This window comes from Aspergillus nomiae (genome assembly GCF_001204775.2).
Source record: "Aspergillus nomiae NRRL 13137 chromosome Unknown contig00036, whole genome shotgun sequence".
NCBI lineage: Eukaryota > Fungi > Ascomycota > Eurotiomycetes > Eurotiales > Aspergillaceae > Aspergillus > Aspergillus nomiae.
Window position 1 is genome coordinate 42,178 of NW_015378091.1, and position 24,643 is coordinate 66,820.

Genomic DNA, 24,643 nt, shown 5'->3' on the forward strand with positions numbered 1-24,643 from the left:
CCTAAAGGCTACGATATACAATAAAAATCATGTTGAATACCTTCATATCACTACCGAATGCTACCGCCAGCCCCACCGTGCCCCGTCAAAGTAGATTGTCGATCACGCCATTTGTCACTTTGCTGATTCTATATCACTAGCCTTTATTGTTATTTGTTTCCAGAACGAAACTCTTTATACCCAAATACAATCAAATAGTGTCGAAACAAACTTTAAGAGCTATGTGCTGCAGATGGACATGAACTGTATACCAGCCATCACACAAGGTGCTCGCTCTGCATCCAAGTCGGCAACGCGACGAGCAACACTAAAATTAGCGCCACTAAAGCACCAAAGTGCGGGGAAGCTTAGCCGACTCGACATTCCTTCTCCTAGATTTCACGTCTTTCGACTAGCCATACCAAATGGAACAGACGACAAGAATTCGTAAAAGAGTCCCAAAATCCTGTCGTCGCTGCCACCGACGGAAACAACGCTGTGTTGGATTCCCCATCTGCGCCAACTGTACCGCGGCAAATGAGCCTTGCCTGCGCTTGGAGACGTCTCCATCTTGGCATCATGGGATGTCCAAGGGCGCACTGGCGCAGCGAATTGAGGCGTTGGAAGCGCATCTTTCAGCGATTACTGAAGGATTGCCATCTACCAGCCGAGGGCAGCCTGTTGGGTCGCCAGCAGGTACACCATCTGCGCCTGAAGAACAGACCGAGGCAGAACCTAGCGAGAAAAGCAGAGCTACCGCATACTTTGGACCTTCATCCGGTGTGACTCTTACGGAAAATTTAAGTTCTATTGTGGAGGATGCTGCCTGGACCAATAGATCGATTCCTATTCATGATACTGAACATCAGGAACCACCATCGCCGGCTCCCACGGCTGAACAGGGCAAGGCTGTACCGCCTGACGATACGGTCGGGAGGCAGCTCCTTGACGCATATTTTGTTAACATGCACACGCGACTGCCATTTATCAACTGCACGGATATGCTTCAGCTACATTCTAGACGGTACGATGTGCCCGGCGCCGGCCAAAAAGAACAATATGGAATGTTCAAGCTATTTATGATATATGCCATTGGCGCAGCGATGCCACAACTCACTGAACAGTACGAGTCGACGACACCCAGCGCATATTATGCTACTGCAATGCAATTTGATAGTGCACTGCGAGAGTCGCTGTCTATCACAGGTATCGAAGGACGCATGTTGATGATCATATACGAGCTGCGATCGAGCTCGAGCTCAAGTCTGTGGTACACCATCGGCACGGCGATGCGGATATGCATCGATCTGGGCATGCACCGAGAGTCACACTACAGGACAATGACACCATTGGAGGCGCAGTTGCGTCGAAGGCTATTTTGGAGCGTATACGTGATTGAGCGACATGTGTCCTGGTCCCTCGGACGGCCATTCAGTATAGCAGAGGATGAAATTGATGCGCAGATTCCGTCTGATACTGATGACTTGACCAGCAAGTATGCTGGGGTAGAACAGGACAGGGGTGAATTGTCTTTGGGTATTGCGGATGGGGCGAATATACCGGCCATCAGACGGTTTATTGCGACAGTACACTTGCAACGGATCATGTCACGCACTCACACTAAAATTTACCGCGTGGACAAAAACGCATCTACATTGATTCAGGAGCTGTACCCATTGCTAGCCTCGCTAGAGGAGTACAAAAGGGGCTTACCTCCCTTACAACCTCAAGATAATGATTTCATCCAAATGCACTGGAACAACTGTGTCCGCGCGCTGCTGCAGCCATTTCTGAGTATACTCGATCCAAGAGATGACCTCATCAGAACATGCTTGCATGTATCGGGGCAAATGTGCCAATTGTTTAAGCGCTCGCAACAAAAGGGCCTGTCGGGGTACTCTTTCCTCTTGTCAAATTCGGTATATATTGCCGGACTCACAATGTGGTGCGTACTATCTTCACTATCTAGTTCCGTTGAGTTAATCATGGCCATAGTTTTTGTTTGTTTCGATCTCCACGTTTATGGAGGACGAACGTGGCAAATGATCTCCGTGCGTGCTCGTCTGCCATGTTTGCTATGGCTGAGCGGAAATCCAGCTTCAGGAAATACCGCGACGACTTGGAGAATATGATCAACCGAGTTATGGCCTTTGTCGATGAGGCGTCAACCCCTAGTTTGTGTATACCAGAACAGTCAACAGCAGGCGTGGAAGGATCATCAGGGCTTCATTTCTCCAATCTTGAGAATTCCAAGGATCCCGTGGCGAGCACACTCGATCTACAGAGTGCAGCTTTTATAGAAGCTCAAGAGCAAGAGGCTTCCCTTAATGCGCGAAATTCATTCGCAAGTGTGTCTTTAGAAGACTTCTGGGCTGACGAGAGTCTGAATCTCCCTACGTTGGATGTGTTTGGTTTTGGTTGGGATAACTTATATTCAGAGCAAGGAAGAACTTGAAATTAATGAATATAATAAACAACTTTGACATCAAGAACAGCGTAAGGCTACCAATGGCAGGGAGCGAGATCATCCACAATACCCAGTTCCTCTCTGCGCGATTTGCTGCTCGGATCAAAGTACGGAACCTCGCCCACCCCCACAGCCCGGTTACCACTTCGGGGGCCAAACCCTTCATGGTCGCCTGTCGCGGTATGAAAGACGCTGCGATTGTCCCAGATCGCTAGAAAGTTAGCTCATAGTATATAGTATAGGATACATAGACACCTACCAATATCATTAGGGCTGTTCCATTTGAAACGAACCTGGAGGTCATGCCCGTGAGTGATCATATCATGAAACCACTGCAGCATGCTGGCGCTCTCTCTACGAGTCAACCCGTCGATCTGGGTAGGAAAAGAGCCTAAGTGCTCAATCAGCATCCGTATATACAACACTGAGAATGTGTCTTACCAATAGGGAAAATGGATTTCCATCCTGTAATTGGGTTTGTCCTTACGACCGGATGAACAGCCGATAAGTCTCCTCCAATATTCACGGGTGCCCCGCGCTCCTTCTCATACAAATGGAACTTTCCCGTCTGTGCCAGCCTCATAAACCCGACACCTGCGTGTGTGGCTGTCAATGTCTCCAAAAACGCCCGGTAGGGCTTACTGATGCGATCATAGATCTCGTAACCAGACGCCCAAAGCGTGTCGCCGCCCGTTTTGGGCAGTTGCACGAGTCGCAGACTCGAATAGTCGGCGGGAGCTTTCTCGAACGAGATGTCGCTGTGCCAGACTGCCGCCATCTTGGTATAATCAGATCCCTTGTAGAGAGTCTTGCGGCCCTCGGAGTTGATGGTGCTGATTTGAGGGTCCGGGTCACCAAATTCGCGTGCATCATTAGTGACCGGGTGAATGTGCAGGCCATGGGTGGATGGACGACCGGTCAGCTCGCCCATGCGTAGGATTAACTTTTTTGTAAATCATTCGTAAGATTATCTTGGGCACGGAAGAAAACAACACCCCGTTCGGCGACTGCTAATGTCAACGCGGTTTTGAGTGATCGATTTCTTGAGGGGAGTACTCACTCATGATGGCCAAGTCGCGAATACGTTGGTCTGCATTGGGGGCTTGTAGGATATCGTCAACGATATTACAAGTTCCTTTGGCGAACTCGTTACCAATCACAGGAGTTACCATGATCGGGTCGAAGCTGTCAAGAGAGCCTGTGCTGTGCTGGCGCTCAGTCGGCTGCATGGTGGTCTGTTGGATAGTCATGATGCAAGTGTATGTTCGCAGTGTTTGTTGCTGCTTGGATTGTTCCTCATCATCGTTCTAGCTTCCTTATTTATGTATTGGAGTCTGGAGATCAACATTTGACTCTCATCAATAATGTCTACACGTCTATATCGAACAGGCCTCCGAGGCCATCGGCTTTCGGCGTTAGGTACTCCGATCGGCATGAAGCTGCGCGCCATATTTTCCTATCGCCGAAATGTATCTTTTCGGATATCGGCAATAGCTGTAGCTAATCCTAGGTTACGATCGATGTATAGGACGATTGAATTCTCCTTCTGCCATATATAAATAAGAATGAAGCCTAAAATACAGGAGAGAGCAACGTAAGTCACTTACGACAAGGGACAGTCTGATCAAATATGGAAGGGGAAGCTCTACCCCTCGCCCAGTATCTTTTCAGGCGTCTGCGCCAATTGGGCGTGGACTCCATCTTTGGAGTACCCGGTGACTACAACTTGACACTTCTGGATCATGTTGTACCTTCGGGACTCAAATGGGTGGGAAACTGCAACGAATTGAATGCGGGATATGCTGCGGATGGGTACTCTCGGATCAAAGGTACTCCCTACTCAGTTTCTTCCTGCGTTGACAGAGGTTGACTGTTTAGCAATTGGTGCGGTGGTGACCACCTTTGGCGTTGGCGAGCTATCTGCCATTAATGCCATAGCAGGAGCCTACGCAGAGAGAGCCCCGGTTGTGCATATTGTTGGGACACCCATGCGCGCCTCGCAGGAGTCGCGCGCATTGATCCATCACACCTTCAATGACGGTGACTATCAGCGATTTGACGCCATACAGGAACATGTCACTGTAGCACAGGTCAACCTGAACGATCATCGTACGGCGCCTTCCGAGATTGACAGGATCTTGCTACAATGTTTGTTGCACAGTCGACCTGTTCGTATCGCTATTCCTGTTGACATGGTGCCGGTGCTTGTCCCTGTGGCGGGCTTGTCGTCGAAGATCCAGATTCCGCCCGCTGTGCGCCAGCCACAAGTGGAGGAAACAGCTCTTAATTCTGTCCTCAACAGAATATACAGCAGCAAGAAGCCGATGATTCTGGTTGATGGAGAGACAAGAGCGTTCGGCATGCTCCACGGAGTAGATCACCTTGTGCGGATGATAGGCTGGCCAACATTCACATCTGGGTTTGGCAAGGGTTTAATTGATGAAACGCTACCAAACGTCTACGGAGTATGTACGCTACCTCATAAAGCCTTTCTGGACTCTTGTGATTTAGTTCTGGTTTTCGGGCCACACTTCAGCAACACCAACACCTACAATTCTTTTTTAAAGCCAGCAGACGATGCAGCTATCCTGTTTAGTCCGAACTCAATCCAGGTTAACAAAGATGTCTTCCGCGATCTCCCCGTCCGGTATTTCATTCAGCAGCTCATACAGCGACTCGATATGTCCAGGTTACCGACGCATAAGCATAACCTTGTCCACCCATCACTCAAGACACTCTCCGAAGAGTCTCCTACCGACCTAGTCACACAGACAGGGGGTTTCTGGAAACGACTCTCCCCTTTTTTGCGTACTGGAGACATTGTCCTTGGTGAAACTGGAACACCGGGCTATGGCGTTAATGAGTTTATATTACCCCCGCATGCCCGTCTGTTCAAGCCGGCCACCTGGCTATCTATTGGGTACATGCTTCCAGCCGCGCTAGGAGCAAGCCATGCGCAGCGGGATCTAGTCTCCTGCAGCGAGTACCACGGTCTATCTAACCCCCGTACAATCTTATTTATTGGCGATGGCAGCTTCCAAATGACAGTTCAAGAGCTCAGTACTATCATCCACCAAAGACTCAATGTCATTATCTTCTTGATCAATAATGATGGATACACCATCGAGCGGTGCATTCATGGCCGCAACCAGGCATATAACGATGTCGCTCCATGGCGATATCTCAAAGCACCAGAGCTTTTCGGCGCGGATCAGGAGGGAGAGTATAAGGCACTGACATGGAAGGTCCGGACCTGGGCAGATTTGGATTCTGTGTTGAACGATTCCCAGCTGGCCAACGGCAAGGGTTTGCGGATGGTAGAAGTTTTCATGAATAAACTCGATGCGCCGGATGTACTGTTGGGCTTGTTAAATCAGCAGATATTAAGGGAGAATATGCAGGGTAAGCTATAGTCATTTAATGTCAACATGATAATAGACAAACTATTGCATCTATTTTTTGGGTTGGTCTTATGACGTTTTGTCGGTGATAGGGCATTAAATTGGGTGACTCTCCTTATAAAACGCCGAAAATGCGCTAAGGCCCGTATACAGTCACCCTCCTGGTGTTTTGCTATCATAGCCTCATCGTGGAAGTGAGGCTGACTATGCGCATGTAGAAGAGCCAAATTGATATTAATGAATAGAATCTCGGTATCTAACATGACACCAAAGCGCAATGTGACTATTCCAAGACGCCCTAACTCATTTCGTCTGACAAGTGGCTGATCATTAACTCCCACAACCAACTATCACTAGGTCTTCCTTTGCCAAGGACGCTTAATATAGGTCCAAGCCCTCATTTGCTTCAGCAACAACGATCCGCCAATGGATAATGTGGTCTTGTAGCCTGACCCAAGCAATACGAGGTCGGGCACTTGGCAGTCTATGCACACGCCTGTTTATAACTTCGTGATCTACGCTTCACTCCATATCTGTCGCGACCAACCTTTTTCTCCTTTTGCTCCGTATTGTCTACCCTACCCTGCAATACATATAGCATAGCCTAGTCCTAATGGTGCCGCAGGCCTTTCTCACCCAGCTCCTGCTTCTTCTCACTATCTTCAGCGGCAACGCACTAGCCAGACGAGGCGGGGGAGGTGATTCTGACAGCGACAGCGGCAGCGGCGATGGCAGCAGTGGTGGAAGCGGCGGCGGTTCAGGTTCACCAAAATGTGAAAATACAAACAACCTTCTGAGCACGACATACCTTGTCCCCGGAAATGCCTGGAACTGGACATCCCAAGGCAGTAGAAAAACAGACGCCAGCCCAACAGAATACGACGGCTCCTACTTCCAGGGAGAAGGACAGCTTTCGTACAACATTACGGGTGGATTGCGATGTCCTGGCGCAAACGGGGAGCTTCGGCTCCTAGGATACGCCTGGGTTGGACCCCAACCGCCTTATCCTACCGGGCCCCTCAACCCGTTCATCGTTGGATTCAAGGCTTGGGAATCTGACGCGCCAGTCAGCGAGATCCACACCTCCTATAAACCTATCAAGTGGACAGAGGATAGTGTTTGTCCTACGGATCCGGATCTCTTTCAGGCTGTCACGACTAGAGGTTGGACGGACTTAGAGGCTCATACGTTCGGTGCCTCGGACGTGATGATCATGAATGTCTCCTCGGATTCAACTGCTTCAGCCACCGTGCGTTTCAATGCTACTACTGCTTCCGACCCCAAACCGGCATTCGGTGTGGGTGAGGGCGCGGTGCGTCTCCCTGGGCGTACTTGTGATTCGGACGGCTTACACATGGGCTGGCCCCCTACAACGATGTTGAATGGGACCGTGACGAACACTACCCTGGAGCTCAGGTTTGTTGGTTCGGGTAACACCTCATCCGACTATAAATACTATGAAGGTCCCCAGGATAATCTACATATCGAATTTGCCGTTACCTTTTCGGGGCAATTCGATAGTATCAATTCCACCAAGGCGTTGAACATTCAGTCGCGCAACCAGACTCTTGCATGGGTGCCGAATAACGGTGTCCGGGTTCTGCCGGGTCGTTGGTGGTACATGTTGATGTGGGTTGTTGGGATAGGTATGGCAAACTGTAACCAATGGTAGATACGAGGTACTGTTGGGTTTATTGTACTCATATATACCCTCTTTGACGATTCATTGGAAGTGTAGAAGCAACAGGTGGGTTAGTACCTGCTGGCCAGACATGAACATGAGCATGGTGGTCCGCAACTCCGCCAGAAAAACAACTCGGATATAGAGTCTGGGTCTCACATGCTGGAAATAGTGTGGTGAAAGCCCTCCGTAACTCCCTGTTTAACATGTTTCATCGTCGAATAATAAAAGGCCCGCCACCAACGTCAGGGGCCCTGGACGATGACATCATCTGAGATCCATGATAAGATAAGAAGGATCAAGCGCGCCCGAATCCATGGATCAGCCAGAGCCACGTTCAAACAAGCAAACAATATCCATATCCACATTCATATTCATAACCTTTTATTTTCCTGTGCCTTAAAAGACCACTCTTAGGCGGACGAAGAAAAGCTCAGACCAAGAAACACCTGCATCATGCCGAACAACACTTTCTCCTCCTCTCAAGACAGCGGCGTCACTGGCGCCGCCAAATTCGTGACCTCGACGCTTGGGAACACGGTCGGAGGCGTCTCTCGCACCGTTGGCGGGGTCACAGGCGCCGCTACTCGAGGAATCGGCGATACCATCACGGGTGCTACAGGAAGTGCCGGGAAACCGTTGGGCGATGGACTGGGAAGTATTGGAACGGGAGTCGAGGACGGAGCAAACAGGGTTGCGAGAGGGGTGGAGAATGCTGGACAGTGGAAAAGCTAAGTAATTTGACTATCAGGCAGCTGCGGTCAGAAAGGGTGTGAGATTGGTGGGTAGCTGGCCGACTTTTGGCTTACTTATTTCGCAACTTGATATCAGATTGACGTTGGATGTGAAGAGAGGTTTGAGATACCGGCCGGTTGATTTCTTGATTCTATCTGCCTTGTATGTTGTTTAGCATACATGACATGTCCTGTCGCTATCTTGAACTTTATACAATTGGCGATGTATAATTTATACCGTTCCTCCAGAGGTTTATATTGATTTCCTTGGGAATTCATTTCCAAGTAGGTACACACCCCAGATTCCAGTACCCTTATCATCAATATCGTAAATACATACATCATGCATATTTATATCAAACACACTGAACCCCCAAGCTCTGAACTGTAGTATCCGCGGCGAAGCACTGCTTCTCGCTATTCACGCTCACAGTTTGAACCAAACCAGACTCGCAATTCGTTCCGGAGTAGATATTCAAGACCAGAGATTTGGAATCGTCACAGGCGCCAGAAGATACATACGCCGTGAAAGACTTGATCGGGAAATTTTCCACACCAACGCAATGGGATGGCGCGAGATTGGCAGATGTGATGAGACCGTCACAATTCTCATAAAGATAGTGTGAGTAGGACACAAGCGGCGTAGCATTGTCATCATGGCGAGGGCTGGGAGGACGGTCAAGGACTGTCGACGATCTGTTAAGCTCAAGCACAGAAGGAATCATGAGGTTTGGGGATTACCTGGAAGAACTTCATTTTGACTATGCAAGTACACTGTTCTAACAGGATAGGTAGATTTGTTTTCGTCATGTTGAAGGTAAATGAGCAGCTTTATAGCTAGGACAATCTCGACCCATGTGGGGCATGTAGTATAGATTTTCTGGAGAATGGCGGAGTTAGCCGAAATGGAGCTAAGATTTAATCTCCCTGCACTGATGGTTCTCTTGTACGTAGTGCCCCTGAAATGCATCTCGTCCCTTTCCAGCTGTTTTAGATTCATAAATTTGAACTTTACGAGTGGACTCATATACTCCATGTGCATCTCTTACATTGGGTACAAAAGCTGAAGCAATTATGTTCCAACTGGTGTTGTATGGGTAGTAGTATGGGTATACCGACAATCGCCATTGACAAAGCTGCCTATCCTGACGTTACATTGTTGAGAACAAGCCAAGCCTGACAACTTGCATTTCCACAGGGTTAGACTGAAGATATACAGGGACCTTCCTCTTTTGGAAAATGCTTTAGCAATCCAAAAGTATTCCCGATGCTTTATAATCGTTAGTCATGGAAGCTGCCGGAACCGAATATGCCACATTAAGACAAGGGTTGCTGTCTGGACGCCTTTAGCGTTGTTTTCTGGCAAGTCTTACCCCGCATGGGCCCACCTTTCTCAGCTGATAGACAGTGAAATGAAAACATCTAACTTAAGCATGCTTCGGTGCGAGACACATCCGATATGAAAAAGGATGGAGCAGAGCAAGCATAACCATAATTAGTGCCTGGGGCGTAGTGCTGGAGTTCATGGCTATATATCTGATCTACGTATTCAGTAGCTCTTCTATAAGCCATGATATCATCACTAATAGCTGTTTAACCGTTCTTATTCGCATGAACCGCAGCGCTCTGCACCTCAAAAGGTGGCCAGAGTGCTTTATCTATCCAGGTGATCTGGTCCTTTGTAGATATATGTCTATTCAAAGTGAATCGATATACATGAAGTTCCTAACCTAGCATATCTTTGGCCACTATAATTGAACACCCCACACAGAAGAAGTTAAAGTGCTCCATCTAAGAGCTTACGCCAAGTCAATGGGATGTAGTGAAGTGCTTTTCTGCGTGTAAGCTTTGTGGGAGAACCAAGGCCCTCACATCTATAACATAAGTTCAGTCTAGTAAGAACCTTCAAGCTGTTAGCCTGCTACTTGTGAGCCCCTAATCCAGGTACCTGACTACTGTTTACCTCTTAGGAACGTGTTTCCGTCGTTCTTAGACCTCTTATCGCCAGACTTAGAGTAAGCTGGGAACCTCCTTGCTTATGTGGACATATCACTGTAAGCTTAGTAACCTACACTAAGCATTGTCGGCCACCGTCGGGAATATGGCCGCCAAGCTATACTATACCAGGTATTGCAGTAAGAATGGATATACATGTGATAGGATGCTGCGGGGTTTAGTGGATCATTGGACCTGTCCAGCTGTATCTTACTACATCTAATATTGTTCAACGATATGGTAAATAAATGCTCTCACAACCAAGAAATTGGCCTTGTTTCCCGATAGTCCCCGACATTCTATCGCATGTACATTTCCAACTAATCTGTTCGCCACACAGTTAAAGAGACTCTACGAGGTTGGAAGCCTAAGTTACGCAAAGAGTTGCTTACCAATTATAACCCCGTACTCACTTTGCTGATGTGGTACATGACGACATAAAAGCTTTAATAAGGCCCCGATATTAGTGACTTCTCTCATCGACTGGCATCTTGGTCTTTGCCCCTCACCACATCACCTCTTAGAACAACTCAAACACTTCTCCGCGTGAAGCAATGACATCATCCATTGACTCAAGCACCATTTTCCGTGTCGATGGTTTGGTGGCCGTCATTACTGGCGGGGGCAGTGGTCAGTATTGGTAATGAGAACCGTCACAGAGTGGCCATTGCTTAACCCATAGTCACGACATACAGGCATTGGCTTAACCATGGCACGAGCCCTCGCATTCAACGGAGCACGAAAAGTGTATATCCTAGGCCGGCGTCTGGAGGTGCTGCAGAAGGCAGCCGAGGAGCACCCCAGCCTGATCCCGCAGCAGTGCGACGTAACATCGAAAGAAGATCTGCAATCTGCCGTAGACCGCATCACGGCCGAGGTAGGTTATGTGAACCTCGTCGTCGCCAATTCCGGCAGCATCGGGCCTCTAGCACGCTACAACCCAGCCGCCTCTCTTTCAGAGCTGCGTCAGACCCTATTCACCGATTTCTCTATGGATGAGATGAACGACACCCTCAATCTCAATATCACGGCCGCCTTTTTCACTATGACGGCATTCCTTGAGCTTCTCGACGCCGGCAACAGGAACGCGCTGCAAGGCGGCTTTGGAAAGCCCATCACAGAGGGCAGCGGCGTCCCGTCGATCCAGAGCCAGGTTATCTTCACTAGCAGTATCTCAGCCTTCAGTCGGCATCATTCATCGTCGCCCCCGTATTTGGCCAGTAAGGCAGCCATCATGCAGGTGGCTAAACACGCTAGCACCCAGTTGGCTCGGTTTGGGATTCGGGTGAATGCTCTCGCGCCGGGAGGTATGTGTCCCTTGCCGGTATAACAATTATTGTTCAGTGCAGGGAGCTGATAAGGAATTATTTGTAGTCTATCCGTCCCAACTGGCTTCCGTCCTGACCCAAGACCGCAAGCCGGAAGAGGAGACTCTCGATGATCCGAGGTTCATCCCCGCCAGGAGGTTCGGCGGTGATGAGGAAATGGCGGGTGCAATTCTGTACCTTGCTAGTCGGGCGGGTAGTTTTACGAATGGCTCTGTTCATGTCACTGATGGTGGTCGGCTGTCAGTTGTGACTGGGTCTTACTAGGGTCAAATACTAGGAGAGCTGAATCAAGGGCAATATTCCGAACACGCACGTAGTTACGTAGTATGGATATCTCAACATCTTCTTCGTTCAAGAATTATGACTCGATGGCCTCTAAGCTTGTCCTAATTTACTTGGGATATCCAATTATCCATAGCCAGTACGTCTCGGGATAAAGAGAAGAGTATCATGACATCAAAGCTAATCCAACAATGTTGACTACAGCAAGTCATTCAAACGAAAAGTATTATTTACATATCCACGTCAAACACTACTTACTATATAAAATCGGCCAGTAAGAAGGGCCAATATGATCCTAATATCCTCACCTTCTTGAAGTACTGGAGATTCTTAGTTGACATAGCTAGTATCAACCCACTGTGTCCAATCCGAGCCCAAAATGGTTGAGATAGAAACCGGCTCGCTAAACTTTTCAGCGAAACTAGCACGCGTACCCTTTGCGCCAGCACCGGTGTTGCCATACTCAGCGAAGGTAACATTCTCAGTGTTAGCCTCGGTAGTGGACCATTCAGACCAGCCGGCAGGGTTGACCACATCGGTCATGGAAGTCTCCTGGAAGAGAACGCGGGCGTACTGGGACCAGGGGCGGCCTGTGATATAGACTGTCAATAAACATGAAGCGTGGAAGTACGGCTTCGATAGAAGTATAGAACATAGTAGAACATACCGAGGTAATAGGTACCCGAGGGGACATCATTGCCATCAGTGGCGGCGACGGAGGACTTGTGAATCACGTAGTAGGACGAGTCGGTTTCGGAGGAGCGGCCGTTGGCGGTGATGTAGCCGGAGCTGGGGCCCTTCAGCACACGGATGTCGCAATCGTGGAACCAGGCACGGGCGTGCTGGCCGAAAATGAAGTCACTGAATTGGCAAATGGGTGTGAGCTATTTTCTTGCGATCCTGACGGAAGAATATAGGAGAGCTTACACGGCACCCTCGATGAGGGTGTGGGCGTAGATTTGATTTCCACTCTGAGCGAGAAGTGTATCTATTTGATGGCGAGTCAGTATTGCAGAGCTCTTTGCTCCTCCATTTTTTCTGTTGCTTACCCTGGTACCCGGTGAACTGGCATCCGTAGTATCCCTGGCCATTGCCGTAGGCGCTCACGGCCAGGGCCTGGTGGCAGACTTGACCGCATGAGTTGATAATGTTGAGGTTGTAGATGGACGAGTTGGGGGAGTGGTTGCGAACAGTTGCTATATGTTCTGTAAGTACAGTGAACCAGAACATAGGCTAGAGTGCATGATGGAGTTCTGACCGGTTTCGTCATCGTTAGCGACGTCAGCTAGCTTGATGTTATGAGTGATGTTGACAAGGTTGCCCGTGTAGGTGGTGTCGCTGTAAATACACTATTAGTTGGCATAGTCATTTGCTGCTCAGTACAGAATCATTGCATACTCCTCCGTCTGACCGTAGATAATCAGCTTCCCAGTCAACGATGGGATGTACACCTGTTCGTCGTAGGTACCCTCCTCAATGAAGATGGTCTGCGTCGCGGTCTCGGTGGTGCTCAGGGCATTCACGGCGGCACCAAGCTATTCATAACAGTCCGTCAGAGCATATACAAAGGTATTCAATCTGCATTTTCCACATGCTTACCGTGGCATAATCACCCCCAGACTTGGCTACAACGATCGCACCGGCAGGAGCTGTCATACGGCTCGCGGCCAGGGCCGACGCGGCAAAGAGAGAGGACACCAAAAGTGATTTCACCATGCTTGCTACGAGGAAAAAAGATCGACGAATCTAAGTTTGCTATTGAGGGAGGAACTAGAGGGCGCGAGGGTACCTTATTTTTATAGGGAAGCATGTCTTACGCGTGTTCCATCATGCCCTATTGATTGAGATCGATCAGGACCTCCTAGTGGAGACACCGGTGGGGGTTCCTCAGAACCTAGATAACTATATGTGAAATGGCTAAGGGCGTTAAGTAATTTGTCCGGCTGTTAAAGAAGCTTCTTTAGAGCTAGTGGGCCCGGCTCCTCCAATTTTTATTTCTCGGCCACTTCTTCTTAATTAGAGCGAATATCAACCCAATTAATCCAAAAGAGAGCAGGCCCAGCCCCTCCTAGTCATGATTTGTATTGCAATTTTGGCAAATATTAGGAGATATTACCTTAGCTTGGCAAAGTATTGAAGGAAGCGTTAGATTGTCTGAATCTCAACTCCCGAAAGCTCCGAGACAGGGGAGAACTCGATGTTTGAGCCTTTGTGGGGACAGCTTTATTCCTTCTCGCCGACCGAACTCCGTCCTTAAATTGCTACCGGCTTTTCTTCCCTTCTAGCACACCCCAAGAAATTGGATTGGTGGACTTTTCAACATCAAGCATGCACAAATTCGCCGCATGAGATCCACCCTGACAAACCAAGCTTCATCGTTGAACTTTAACAAAATTTTAACGCATGCTGTAAAGATGGGCATCGGGTTCTCAATGCAATAGAAAATGCGCAGGTATCTTGCATTCTGCGTGGGACAGTCCACAGGGCGTATGCACATTTCGCGACTTTCCAGTTTTACCCCTATCGCCAAGAGACTCATTCCCTTCGAGCTTGTCTCGTAAGAATCCTTTCGGGCTAGGCGGTTAAAATAGGATGAACAAGTGGAAACCCCGTGGGTCATGCGATTTGCAGGAGGAAGAAGAGGAGTCTATCTTTGTATTCAACCCTCGAGAGCTGGTATGTTTGAAGACTAAGTACGATCTTACAGAAGAGACAGTCGGCACATACCGAGAGAGAGAGAGAGAGAGAGAGAGAGAGAGAGAATGACTACCTCCACATAACATTCTGTGTTGCCTCCGAAATAGATTGGTTGGCAAAAGCTAGATAATCATGGGCTTGTTGGAAGCCCCATCTGCGAATATAATAGGAAAAATGAGGCCTGCTGCAGAAGTTGAATTCTGCAACCTCCTGCTAGTCCAAAGGCCCAGAATAGGACAAATTAATCCAATACGTCCACCCTTATAACGTATCCTACCCACGCATCGAATAGTGGTGAGGGATTGAAACAACCAAATGGAGAGATAAACTAACACAGAGCTCAAAGTTCACGTACACATACCTAGAGATCAATGTTGTTCAACACCGATTTTCCGACCGAGAATTCCTAGAATCACCGGGCAGCCCCGAGGACTTGCAGGAAGTGAAATCTCGTTGCTAGTTTCGTTGTATTTGACTGAGTTCACATCTCTTGTAAAAGAGGTACCAGAAGCTTGGTCAGGACCAAATTGGAAACCGAAAATCCGAAGTCCACCGTTGGATTCCGATTTAGCCTGGCTCACCATGTTCCTTACTTGAGTCTTGAGGGATTCAGCGAAACGGATCTTCAGAGACACTTCGTAACCGACAAGAATCTTGGAGACGCGGACTAGACCAAGTGCAGCGTCATTTTCCCCCTCAAGAAGATTAGGAAACGTCCTCCGTACACCACTATCATCCCTAAATAGAGTTATGTTTGGGTAAGAATGAATAGACAGCACAGAATAGCTCACCATAAGCCAGGTGTGATGTTGAAAACCTGCGCAGGCCCAGACATATACAACGTAATCTTTGTCTGCTGTTTCCATTCGCTCCCGTCAAAGTTAAGGTGTGTTTCAGCAGTGCTAGTGCTGCTTGACTTGCTGAAAAAGAAAAAGAACTTATTTGCCTCCCTAGAGATGCTTTGAGAATGGCCAAGCTCTTTCCAATCATCGTATCTGGACGAGGTGAGGTCCAGCGTGACAATTGTATCATCTCCAGCAGTCCCCTTGATCCAAGAGTCGCAGGATGATTCATATCCGTCAATGGTGTAAAGGGGCTGATAAACAAGATCCCGCCCATCTATATCTTCCACCCTGCGATCTGCATCGAGGGCCGCCTCGTCAATGGCGTAGTCGCGAATGAAGCATGGCATGTTATACCTGGAAAGGGGTTAGTCTGCGGAATACCAGAGATGCGTGTGGCCCTACCCTGGGTTACTGTACTTCGTATCCGCTGCCAACTTTTCCAGCTTCTCCCTTTTTTCTCGGAGCGTTCCTGCCATCGCCCCGTAATACTTGCTCTGGAGTAGATCCACTTGGCCTGAAGTCAGGGTGACCTGCTCCTCTAGCTCCAGGTACGAATCAGCATTGTCAATAGCCCAGTCGTGAAAAGCCCTATGATTAGCCTGAGCGTCGGGATCATTCTTCCATGCTGCTAGAGCAGCAGCCTTTGCGATATTCCTCTGTTCCTCGGCTTCAATCTGCTCTTTAATGGCTTGTTTGATCTCGGCCTTCTGTTCCTGGGTGATAGTCTTGACTGTCACAGCCTTGAGATAACTGCTATTCTTAGTATGTCGCTCTTAAACTGGGATACCCATCATTGCATACTTATCGAGGGACTCAAAGTAACTTAGGTCCGTGCGAACCGTAAACAGAGGCGAATCAGCCCTCTGTAAAGAGTCGGCAACGGAGAAGACATTTGAGTTGGTCACTGCATCCGGAATGGGCCGTCCCCCACGGAGCCCATGCTCTGTGGGAGGGCACACATAAACATAGTCCAAGCCCTCTTTAGGGGTGTTGGGGCCGAGCAACAACCTTTTGACGAATTGGCCATAGGCTCGCCAAATAAGAGTGTCTCCAACTGGAATCTGAGATGTCCCATCCATGATGTCGGTGATTCTTATCGTTCAAGGACAACTACTATATAGGAAAGGGAGATAGAAAAGGAGAAATATGATTTGCCAAAAGTAAAAGCTGAGGGTACTTAGGTCAAGCATATCGTCTATTCAAGAGAGACACGAGATATAAATAAACAGCGAGAGATACTGAGATCAGATTCTCAAACCCAAACGTTAGCCAAGGTATGTCTATTGACTGCGTATGATGGCCGATTAGAAGACTAGGCTCGTCTGTATCCATTATTTTCATGGTCTAGAAAGGTCCACTAGAGCTGCAGTTCATAGAGAGGTTCCTCAAAAATCCAGTATCAAGACAAGATATCAGAAGACACCCTCATCGTACATGTTAAATGGATGTTGCTGCCAGCATGGTGTATACTGAACCATCCAGAATACGAATAAGATGTATCACGTACGAGAGAACAACTGGCTCGGGGATTGCCAAGGCGAGAATATGAAAGCGAGGTCCCCGATGGAGGGTGAGTTTGTCCAGAATCGTGACGTACCCTAGTGAGCTTAATCCAGTCATCAGTAACATGACTTGCATTCCTATACATTCCACATACCCTTGTGTGGCTAGCCTATGGCTACATCGCATTATGCGAAAAGACAGGTCAGCTTATATGTCGCCCTCTCGTCGTTGAACAATTTCTGTGGTACGTGACAAATCTGACATCAAGTGAATGTCATACATTTGCACAATGTAGTTCATTTTAGCGTTTGAATCAAGCCATCACAATAACAATATGTATAAGTGCATTATGGTAGCAAATCAAGCAATGTATGAAATTTAACTTCGCCGGAATATGATTCTTGACGAAATAACATATCTTCATATTTTTCAAGGCAACGAGGCCAAGGATTAAAGATAGACTTGCGAGGATAGTTTACGTATATCACCTACAACAAACTTATTGGCAGATAGCCAGAAAGCAAGAGTAAAGCCCATACATTGTCTCGCTTTTGTGCTTGTTATTAGATCTAAGGCTAGAAACGAGGATCATGTAAGTCTTCGGCATCTCAACTCAGCACAATACTCTCTGGACTACAGCTTCGTTAATCATAGTCCAGGTCCACCACGTAGGATAATCTGAAAAGCACTTTTCAGCCCTCCATATTGTTCTACCAATCAACACCAAGTCTGCTCAAGAACTTCTGTTTCCATGTTCTGGCTCGGATTTCCAGTCCCCATATGTTGCTTCCTGTCACAATCCTAGTGATCTTCGTGTGATAATTTCTGGTAACATGAACTTCAAACAAACTCGTACTGCTGTGCTTATCATTAAAATTTATCGAGCTCTTGCTAAGCCAAAATAGGTGGAATGCCATGCTTACCATAACCCCACGATCTCGGAGAAATCCCCGAGATCGTCAGTTGAATACTTAACCCCGCATGTACCAGAATTCAGCCTGAATACATCTTTAGATCATAATGCATCTTAGTAAAGTCTAGAACCAAGATATATCATGCGCTGGTGCAACTTTCTCCACCAATCTCCAAGCAACTTCGAGCCGGAGTCCAAATAATGCACGTTTACTGCTTGAAGCAAAGCCAGCAGGAGCTCAATAATACCAGTGTAATTTATCCCTCATTATTCATTTAACCGCCTGTACCATGAGGGCTAGGGAAATGCTTATAGTAGTGGTTTCAGTTGAATTTGGGCTGTGAAAGACAAACCACAATCCTCTTCTGCCTGGTGTCTTGATACGGGCCGGGCTTAGTAGTTAATTCCTAGGAGAGCTGGATGAGAATCCTTCGCCATTAAATATCTATGTGCCGTCACTTTACGCGTTAACCGTTCTTACTCTTGCCATAGAAACAGAGATGCGATTACCATTACGCCTCCTACATTTCTGTCCACTGCTGTTGCTCATCAGTCTTGTAGTGATTTGTGGATCTGCCGATGCATTCACAACGAGAGCATTAAATGCAGTTAATTCTAATCATGACAAGAGATCAGGGGCCACTCAAACTAGGGTATGGAGACTGGACTAATAAATCACATGAGGAAATTCCGGTACGGCATTTAATAACTATTGGCAGGTCACCTGGGATCAACACTCTCTCATGATCAACGATGAACGTATCATGATCTTCTCGGGCGAATTTCACCCTTTCCGCCTTCCCGTTCCTGGGTTGTGGCTAGATGTCTTCCAGAAGATCAAAAGCATGGGTTTCAACGGTGTCTCCTTCTACACCGACTGGGGTCTTTTGGAAGGCAACCCAGGAAATGTTATGATCGGCGACAACGGTATTCACAATAGCACTGATATCTGGAATCTTGATGAATTTTTCGCTGCTGCTTCTGAGGCCGGAATCTATCTCATCGCACGACCCGGTCCATATATCAATGCCGAAACCTCTGCTGGGGGCATCCCCGGATGGGTCTTACGTATTAAAGGAGCCATTCGATCAATGAGTCCCGACTATGTGGCTTCCATCAAGAACTACATGTCGAAAGTTGGAAAGGTCATTGCCGATGCACAGATCACGCGAGGGGGGCCGGTTATCATGGTCCAGCCAGAGAATGAGTATACTACTTGGCCAGGGCTGACGGAGGAGGAATTCCCATCACAGATGAATCGTGAAGTTATGGCGTTGATGGCGGAAGAGTTGCGTGCTGCGGGTGTGGAAGTGCCCATGGCAATGAACGACAACGAAGTGGAAGGATACTTCGCACCTGGAACCGGACTGGGTGAGGTAGATATTTATGGAATTGATGCTTACCCCATGCGGTATGACTGTATGTGCATGCTCCTGTTGGGTTGACTGCTTGAGACAAGCAAGGAGCTAACTTATATTGAGGTGCACATCCGGATGTTTGGCCAACGTACAGATTTCCTTATGATTGGAATATCTTGCATGAAGAGCAGAGTCCCACGACGCCGTTTACCATTATGGAGTTTCAAGGAGGGTCAGGCGGGGGATGGTAAGTCCTATGGCGTACATATTTTTATTTACTTCTAGAGCAAATCACTCTCACTATATTCACCGATCTAACCGTAACCAGGGGAGGAGTCACTGAGGAAGGATGTGCAATGCTGGTCAATCACGAAGCCTCTCGAGTGGTGTACAAGAACAACTACAGCTTTGGAGTTAAGATCTTCAACATCTACATGGTCAGATTGCGCAAATTTGCATCTCTAACGAAATCTTACTAATTTTCCCCAGACTTACGGTGGTACAAACTGGGGAAATCTGGGATACCATGGGGGTTATACCTCCTATGACTACGGTGCCTCCATCGCTGAGGACCGAACCCTCACGCGTGAAAAGTACAGCGAACAGAAACTGCAAGCCAACTTCTTTAAAGTATCACCGGCCTATCTAACGGCAACCCCAGGGATTGGCAAGAACGGCTCGTACACAGACAACCCAGGAATCGCTGTCACTCCCCTGGTTGGAAATGGCACCAAAACAAATTTCTACGTTGTTAGACATGCTGATTTTACATTCACGGGCAGTGCAAGATACAGACTAACTGCGTCGACCAGTATCGGCAATTTCACCATTCCACAGCTGCATAATACAACATTGTCATTGAACGGACGTGATTCCAAGTTACACGTCACAGATTATGATGTTGGAGGCATTAACATGATCTATTCCACGGCGGAGGTATTGACATGGGCACATAGCCTTGGCCCGACCCGCGTATTGGTTCTATATGGTGGAGAAGATGAAGTGCATGAAATTGCACTCTCGCAGGCATTATCCAAACCAGTCATTCTAGGCGGTCCAGTCTCTGGTATTGTAATCAGACAACAACATGGTGCATGGGTTATTCAATGGAGAGTAACAGCTACTCCTAGGGTGATCCAGGTTGGAGATCTTGAGGTTCATCTTCTATGGCGTAATGATGCGTACAATTACTGGATACTGGAAGCACCAGCGTGGGGCCTATACACAACTACAGTTCACCATCAAAAGATCTCATCATTGTGAAAGCAGGTTACCTTGTTCGGACTGCAACAATTCAGAACAACCTCCTAGTTTTGAGTGGAGACGTCAATGCAACAACCACCATTGAGGTCATATCCACGCCACAAGAAGTAAATGGTGTGGTGTTTAATGATCAATTTCTCAACACTACGCTTTCATCCAGAGGTAAGCTTCATGGACTAATCCAGTACAATCCGCCCACAATTACCCTTCCCACTCTCCATGATCTTGAATGGAGGTATCTCGATACCCTTCCGGAGATTGATCCCTCGTACGATGACGAGGCCTGGAAGGTTCTCAATCAATCCTGGACCAACAACCCTCGGAACCTCACTACTCCAACCTCCCTTTATGCGCTTGACTACGGCTACCACACTGGGTCTTTCCTTTACCGAGGGCATTTTATTGCTAACGGGCAGGAGAGCTTCCTTTTTCTAAATATCTCCGGCGGGTCGGGCTTCGGGTATTCCATCTGGTTGAACGATAACCATCTCGATTCTTGGGCAGGAAGCAGTGATACTTCGTTCTATGCGCAGAACATTTCACTTGTTCCCACTGCGAACCTTGCGGCTCTCTCTCCGGGAAAGCCCTACACCATCAGCATCTTAATTGACCACATGGGGTACGACGAGGAGGCCCCAGGCACAGACGCAATAAAGTTCCCGCGCGGCATCTTGGACTACTCCCTTTCTGGTCATGAGCATCAGTCTGACCTACACTGGAAGATGACGGGAAACCTTGGCGGCGAGCAGTATCGCGATCTCATCCGTGGCCCTCTCAACGAGGGCGCCATGTTTGCTGAACGACAGGGCTACCATCTACCCTATCCTCCGAGCAATACATGGGAAATGCGAAGCCCGTTTACGAAAGGGATCGAGAAGCCAGGGGTTGGATTCTTCACCACGTCCTTTCCCCTGGACCTACCGACAGGATATGACATTCCGCTACGGTTTGTATTTGCCTTCAATGGCTCGACAGACGACGTACATACGCGTAATTATCGTTGTCAACTCTATGTGAACGGCTTTCAGTTTGGGAAATTTGGTACGTCGCAGAATATCTCCTACTCCTTTCTGACTTGTCCTACGTTATACGTCTACCTATATTGTACTTGCTAATTGCAATCAGTCAACAACCTTGGCCCGCAAACGGATTTCCCTGTGCCCGAGGGAATCCTCAACTACAATGGGATCAACTATATAGCAGTGACGCTGTGGGGCCTGGACGGTGGAGCGATGCTTGGGCCAAATGGCTTGCAACTTGTCGCGTCGCGGCCTATTTGGTCAGGGTATCGGAAACCAGTTGCGGTGGAGTGGCCAGGATATGTGAAGAGAAGGGGGGCATACTGAATGGGGACGATCGGCATGTTGCTTTGTCCAGGGTGTCATGGGGCTGAAGATTTTTTCTGTCAAAGCCTTCTCGGCTCATGTACGGAGTAACCCTTATGAATATACATGAGAAGGCCCTTATGTGGGTCCTTGCTGGGGGTAACTTTGACCCCAATATTCGGCACAGTAGAGGCCAAGTTGTTCTCCGGAATCTGGGCCCACATGTTGAGTAGTTAGCCAAGCTCCAATTTTGAAACCCACAAAGCGACTTCTTCGGTTTAGAACTATATTGAAATTTTTGAATGATCCACAGCTGTTGGGGAAGGAGTAGAATCTAGCCTTTTCTTTTTCTTTGCTTTCCCCTTCTAAAAGAGGTTTGCGGTAAACACCAATCACTCTCACTGATATCAATGCATTATGATAGGTAGCAACAGGTTTCTCGTTACAACCTCAGAGTGGATAGAAGTTTCAGTCTCCAATATTGCCGATAAATCGATTCCCGTTACGATATTTAAGTTGTACCCCTGAACCGAGTTGAAATGTGGTTGATTCTAGGGCAATCTGACCCTTAATACCAACAAGATAGGCGATATCCTGTTGTTTAATCCATTGCGCTTAAGTCCAAGATATATGGTGAAGGGTGAAGAAATTGAAAATAAAAATAAGCTTTGCAAAACCCTTGTCAAGGAATGCAAATCAGGAGTTCACAATTCTTAAGATCAGCGATACAATTCTATAAGCAATCCCTATAGTAAAATCATAATGTGAGACCCATTAACACATCGCAAAGGGTTCTTTTCTAATTCAAGGTATAGTTAGTAACTTTCGACTCTAAATTTTGATTTAATTTGGTTATATTACAGAGGTCGACATTGCGTTCAAAGGGCTTCCGTTCGTCGGGCAATCGGTAAGGATGTGTGTGACCTCAGGTAGTACAACTATCAAGACATACCTCCTCTAGGTAAGGTAATGGAGATTGCAAGGAGGTTCGCGCTCTTAAACGTTTCTTAAACTACCCCCTGAACAACTACAGTACCCTACAACCGATGTACAAAAGCGTAGTGTACTACTCCCGAAACAGTCGCCCAGCGCCCCAGGCCGTTTGAACAAAGGAAGCAAGGACCTCTCTTACGGCTGAAAATTTATACTGAATGGCTCAAAGGGCTAAAAATAGCTCGCTAAATTATCAAAAAGCTGCTCAAACACAACCAGAGACTCGAAGTACGTACAAATCCTTTATTTTATATAAACCCCTACCTGAAGCCCAGGAGAGGTCTTTCCAAAAGCATACTATCTCTGAATTTTCCTTTCTATCCGCTTTCTGTCGTTTCCCCATATATCCCATATATATATATATATATTCTGTTTTCGTACCGGTGCTATCAGATCTGCCAGCAAAAATGTATCGCGCTTGGGTTATCATCACTTTAATCCTCTCCGTTTTGGCTGTAACTCAGCCCACAGGCGAGAGCTCCACACCAGGCGGGGGAGGCTTCAGAAGTGGCCTACACCGTGTTGGTTCCAAAATAGGGGGATCTCTTAAACACCCTAAAAGGGAGCTTTACGTGTGTTCCAAGGTTGAGACAACTATTCTAAAGCAATGGGATCGCAGTAGATGGCACCTTGTGGCGCAGTGTCCACCCCGAGATGTCGGCAAACTCACCAAACCAAGACCCCAGCAAGACGGCCAACCTCCTCAGGAGAACCCACCCCGACGTGTTAGTAACGCCGATCAAAACCCGGGTATTGGTGTTTCAAGGCTTCCCCTGGACAAATGCCTCGGTTGGGATGAGCAAAATGGACAATTTACTTGGACAGCTGAGTACGTATAAGATGTCATGCTATCTAGTCATTTCTCGTGTTATGATGGACAACTAATGGACCTAGTGGGAATGGTATTGAGAAAGGCCATTGCTCAGAATGCAAGGTAGAAGGGGTGCAATCTGTAGCGGAAGGCGAGGCAGGGAAAGGGAAGAGGGCAGACAAGGGGAAGACAGCAGAAAGAGGGATGTCATTCACACTCACATGTAAATGTGACAGGAAGGCAGGAGAGAGAGGTAAAGCTGATGTGAGATTCGAGTTGGGTGAGTATTCTCCATACCATGGTTGAGACTGCTTTCTAACTGAAAGGCTATAGTCCCAAAGGTGAAAGTCGCGAGCAATGGCGCGATCAGTTGTCATGGATACAAGGACAACCTCCATCCCAACATTGATTAAACCTGTGGTATTTTCCCGTGCATGTTTCTTTGTATGTTTGATTGGCGTTGGTCTTGAATGCTGTTGATGGATCTCTGTCTCGTTCTGTATGCGGTTTCTGGCTTCATGTGTAGGGAACATACAGGTTCGAAGCTTATATTGAAGCTTTTCAACTGTCTTAACCTGTACGTTCAATCTCGTGGACTTCTTTCCCTATGTAAGTGTTGATTTGATAACGTGCAGTAGCCGTCAAATATAGTCAGGCACGGCATCTTCGTACTCCTCTCTTTCCATTAGAGTTTTACGGTCTTGAGGTAAACATAATGCACTGTCTTATACCCTTGTCACGGTCATATGGCATAATATACAAAACGCTGAACCAGGGATAGAGGTCCTCAAAATTCAATGATGGTACAGCAGAACTTTGTTAGGCAATTCTTGAAATGAATGGTAGCGCTTGAACAGCCGGACGCCAGGTACTAGCTGTCTTGACTCATAGTAAGCAATGGAAACAATTACTCTTACACAAACAAATAGATGCTACAAGCCTAGAGCTACATCGCCCCATCCAAAGTGTAGATGTCCACGTTTCAGTCAAGAAAGGGGGAATCCATCCCAGCGGACTCTTAAATTATGAAGAATAGAAAATAAAAGGTAGTAGGTTAGAAATGAAAAA

At 47.6% G+C, this 24,643-nt stretch overlaps 10 protein-coding genes across 10 annotated transcripts; 7 read left to right on the plus strand and 3 right to left on the minus strand.

The window, feature by feature from the left end:
- Positions 1–404: 404 nt before the first annotated feature.
- ANOM_002543 (uncharacterized protein) lies at positions 405–2,434 on the plus strand (the record flags this gene model as incomplete). The annotated part of the gene is made up of 2 exons (XM_015547800.1): positions 405–1,924; positions 1,975–2,434. The coding sequence occupies 2 exons, from the start codon at positions 405–407 to the stop codon at positions 2,432–2,434; spliced, it is 1,980 nt and encodes a 659-aa protein (XP_015410114.1).
- Positions 2,435–2,481: 47 nt separating this feature from the next.
- Positions 2,482–3,696, minus strand: ANOM_002544 (TauD/TfdA dioxygenase family protein; the record flags this gene model as incomplete). The annotated part of the gene is made up of 5 exons (XM_015547801.1): positions 2,482–2,657; positions 2,706–2,837; positions 2,888–3,389; positions 3,437–3,456; positions 3,507–3,696. 5 exons carry the CDS (start codon positions 3,694–3,696, stop codon positions 2,482–2,484), a joined length of 1,020 nt encoding a protein of 339 aa, XP_015410107.1.
- A 380-nt stretch (positions 3,697–4,076) lies between these two features.
- On the plus strand, positions 4,077–5,859 carry ANOM_002545 (alpha-keto acid decarboxylase family protein; the record flags this gene model as incomplete). Its single annotated transcript, XM_015547802.1, has 2 exons — positions 4,077–4,275; positions 4,325–5,859. 2 exons carry the CDS (start codon positions 4,077–4,079, stop codon positions 5,857–5,859), a joined length of 1,734 nt encoding a protein of 577 aa, XP_015410108.1.
- Positions 5,860–6,460: 601 nt separating this feature from the next.
- On the plus strand, positions 6,461–7,519 carry ANOM_002546 (uncharacterized protein; the record flags this gene model as incomplete). Its single annotated transcript, XM_015547803.1, has 1 exon — positions 6,461–7,519. The coding sequence occupies one exon, from the start codon at positions 6,461–6,463 to the stop codon at positions 7,517–7,519; it is 1,059 nt and encodes a 352-aa protein (XP_015410109.1).
- Positions 7,520–7,984: 465 nt separating this feature from the next.
- On the plus strand, positions 7,985–8,263 carry ANOM_002547 (uncharacterized protein; the record flags this gene model as incomplete). Its single annotated transcript, XM_015547804.1, has 1 exon — positions 7,985–8,263. One exon carries the CDS (start codon positions 7,985–7,987, stop codon positions 8,261–8,263), a length of 279 nt encoding a protein of 92 aa, XP_015410110.1.
- Positions 8,264–10,811: 2,548 nt separating this feature from the next.
- On the plus strand, positions 10,812–11,849 carry ANOM_002548 (SDR family NAD(P)-dependent oxidoreductase; the record flags this gene model as incomplete). The annotated part of the gene is made up of 3 exons (XM_015547805.1): positions 10,812–10,887; positions 10,953–11,564; positions 11,632–11,849. The coding sequence occupies 3 exons, from the start codon at positions 10,812–10,814 to the stop codon at positions 11,847–11,849; spliced, it is 906 nt and encodes a 301-aa protein (XP_015410106.1).
- Positions 11,850–12,197: 348 nt separating this feature from the next.
- On the minus strand, positions 12,198–13,583 carry ANOM_002549 (putative pectinesterase precursor; the record flags this gene model as incomplete). Its single annotated transcript, XM_015547806.1, has 7 exons — positions 12,198–12,457; positions 12,535–12,728; positions 12,795–12,855; positions 12,917–13,063; positions 13,126–13,205; positions 13,266–13,402; positions 13,467–13,583. 7 exons carry the CDS (start codon positions 13,581–13,583, stop codon positions 12,198–12,200), a joined length of 996 nt encoding a protein of 331 aa, XP_015410104.1.
- Positions 13,584–14,932: 1,349 nt separating this feature from the next.
- On the minus strand, positions 14,933–16,488 carry ANOM_002550 (uncharacterized protein; the record flags this gene model as incomplete). Its single annotated transcript, XM_015547807.1, has 4 exons — positions 14,933–15,302; positions 15,356–15,763; positions 15,812–16,159; positions 16,211–16,488. 4 exons carry the CDS (start codon positions 16,486–16,488, stop codon positions 14,933–14,935), a joined length of 1,404 nt encoding a protein of 467 aa, XP_015410093.1.
- A 2,080-nt stretch (positions 16,489–18,568) lies between these two features.
- ANOM_002551 (glycoside hydrolase family 35 protein) lies at positions 18,569–21,792 on the plus strand (the record flags this gene model as incomplete). Its single annotated transcript, XM_015547808.1, has 6 exons — positions 18,569–19,244; positions 19,307–19,430; positions 19,512–19,620; positions 19,673–20,364; positions 20,418–21,487; positions 21,572–21,792. The coding sequence occupies 6 exons, from the start codon at positions 18,569–18,571 to the stop codon at positions 21,790–21,792; spliced, it is 2,892 nt and encodes a 963-aa protein (XP_015410092.1).
- Positions 21,793–23,171: 1,379 nt separating this feature from the next.
- ANOM_002552 (uncharacterized protein) lies at positions 23,172–23,988 on the plus strand (the record flags this gene model as incomplete). The annotated part of the gene is made up of 3 exons (XM_015547809.1): positions 23,172–23,593; positions 23,659–23,855; positions 23,909–23,988. 3 exons carry the CDS (start codon positions 23,172–23,174, stop codon positions 23,986–23,988), a joined length of 699 nt encoding a protein of 232 aa, XP_015410091.1.
- Positions 23,989–24,643: the final 655 nt, after the last annotated feature.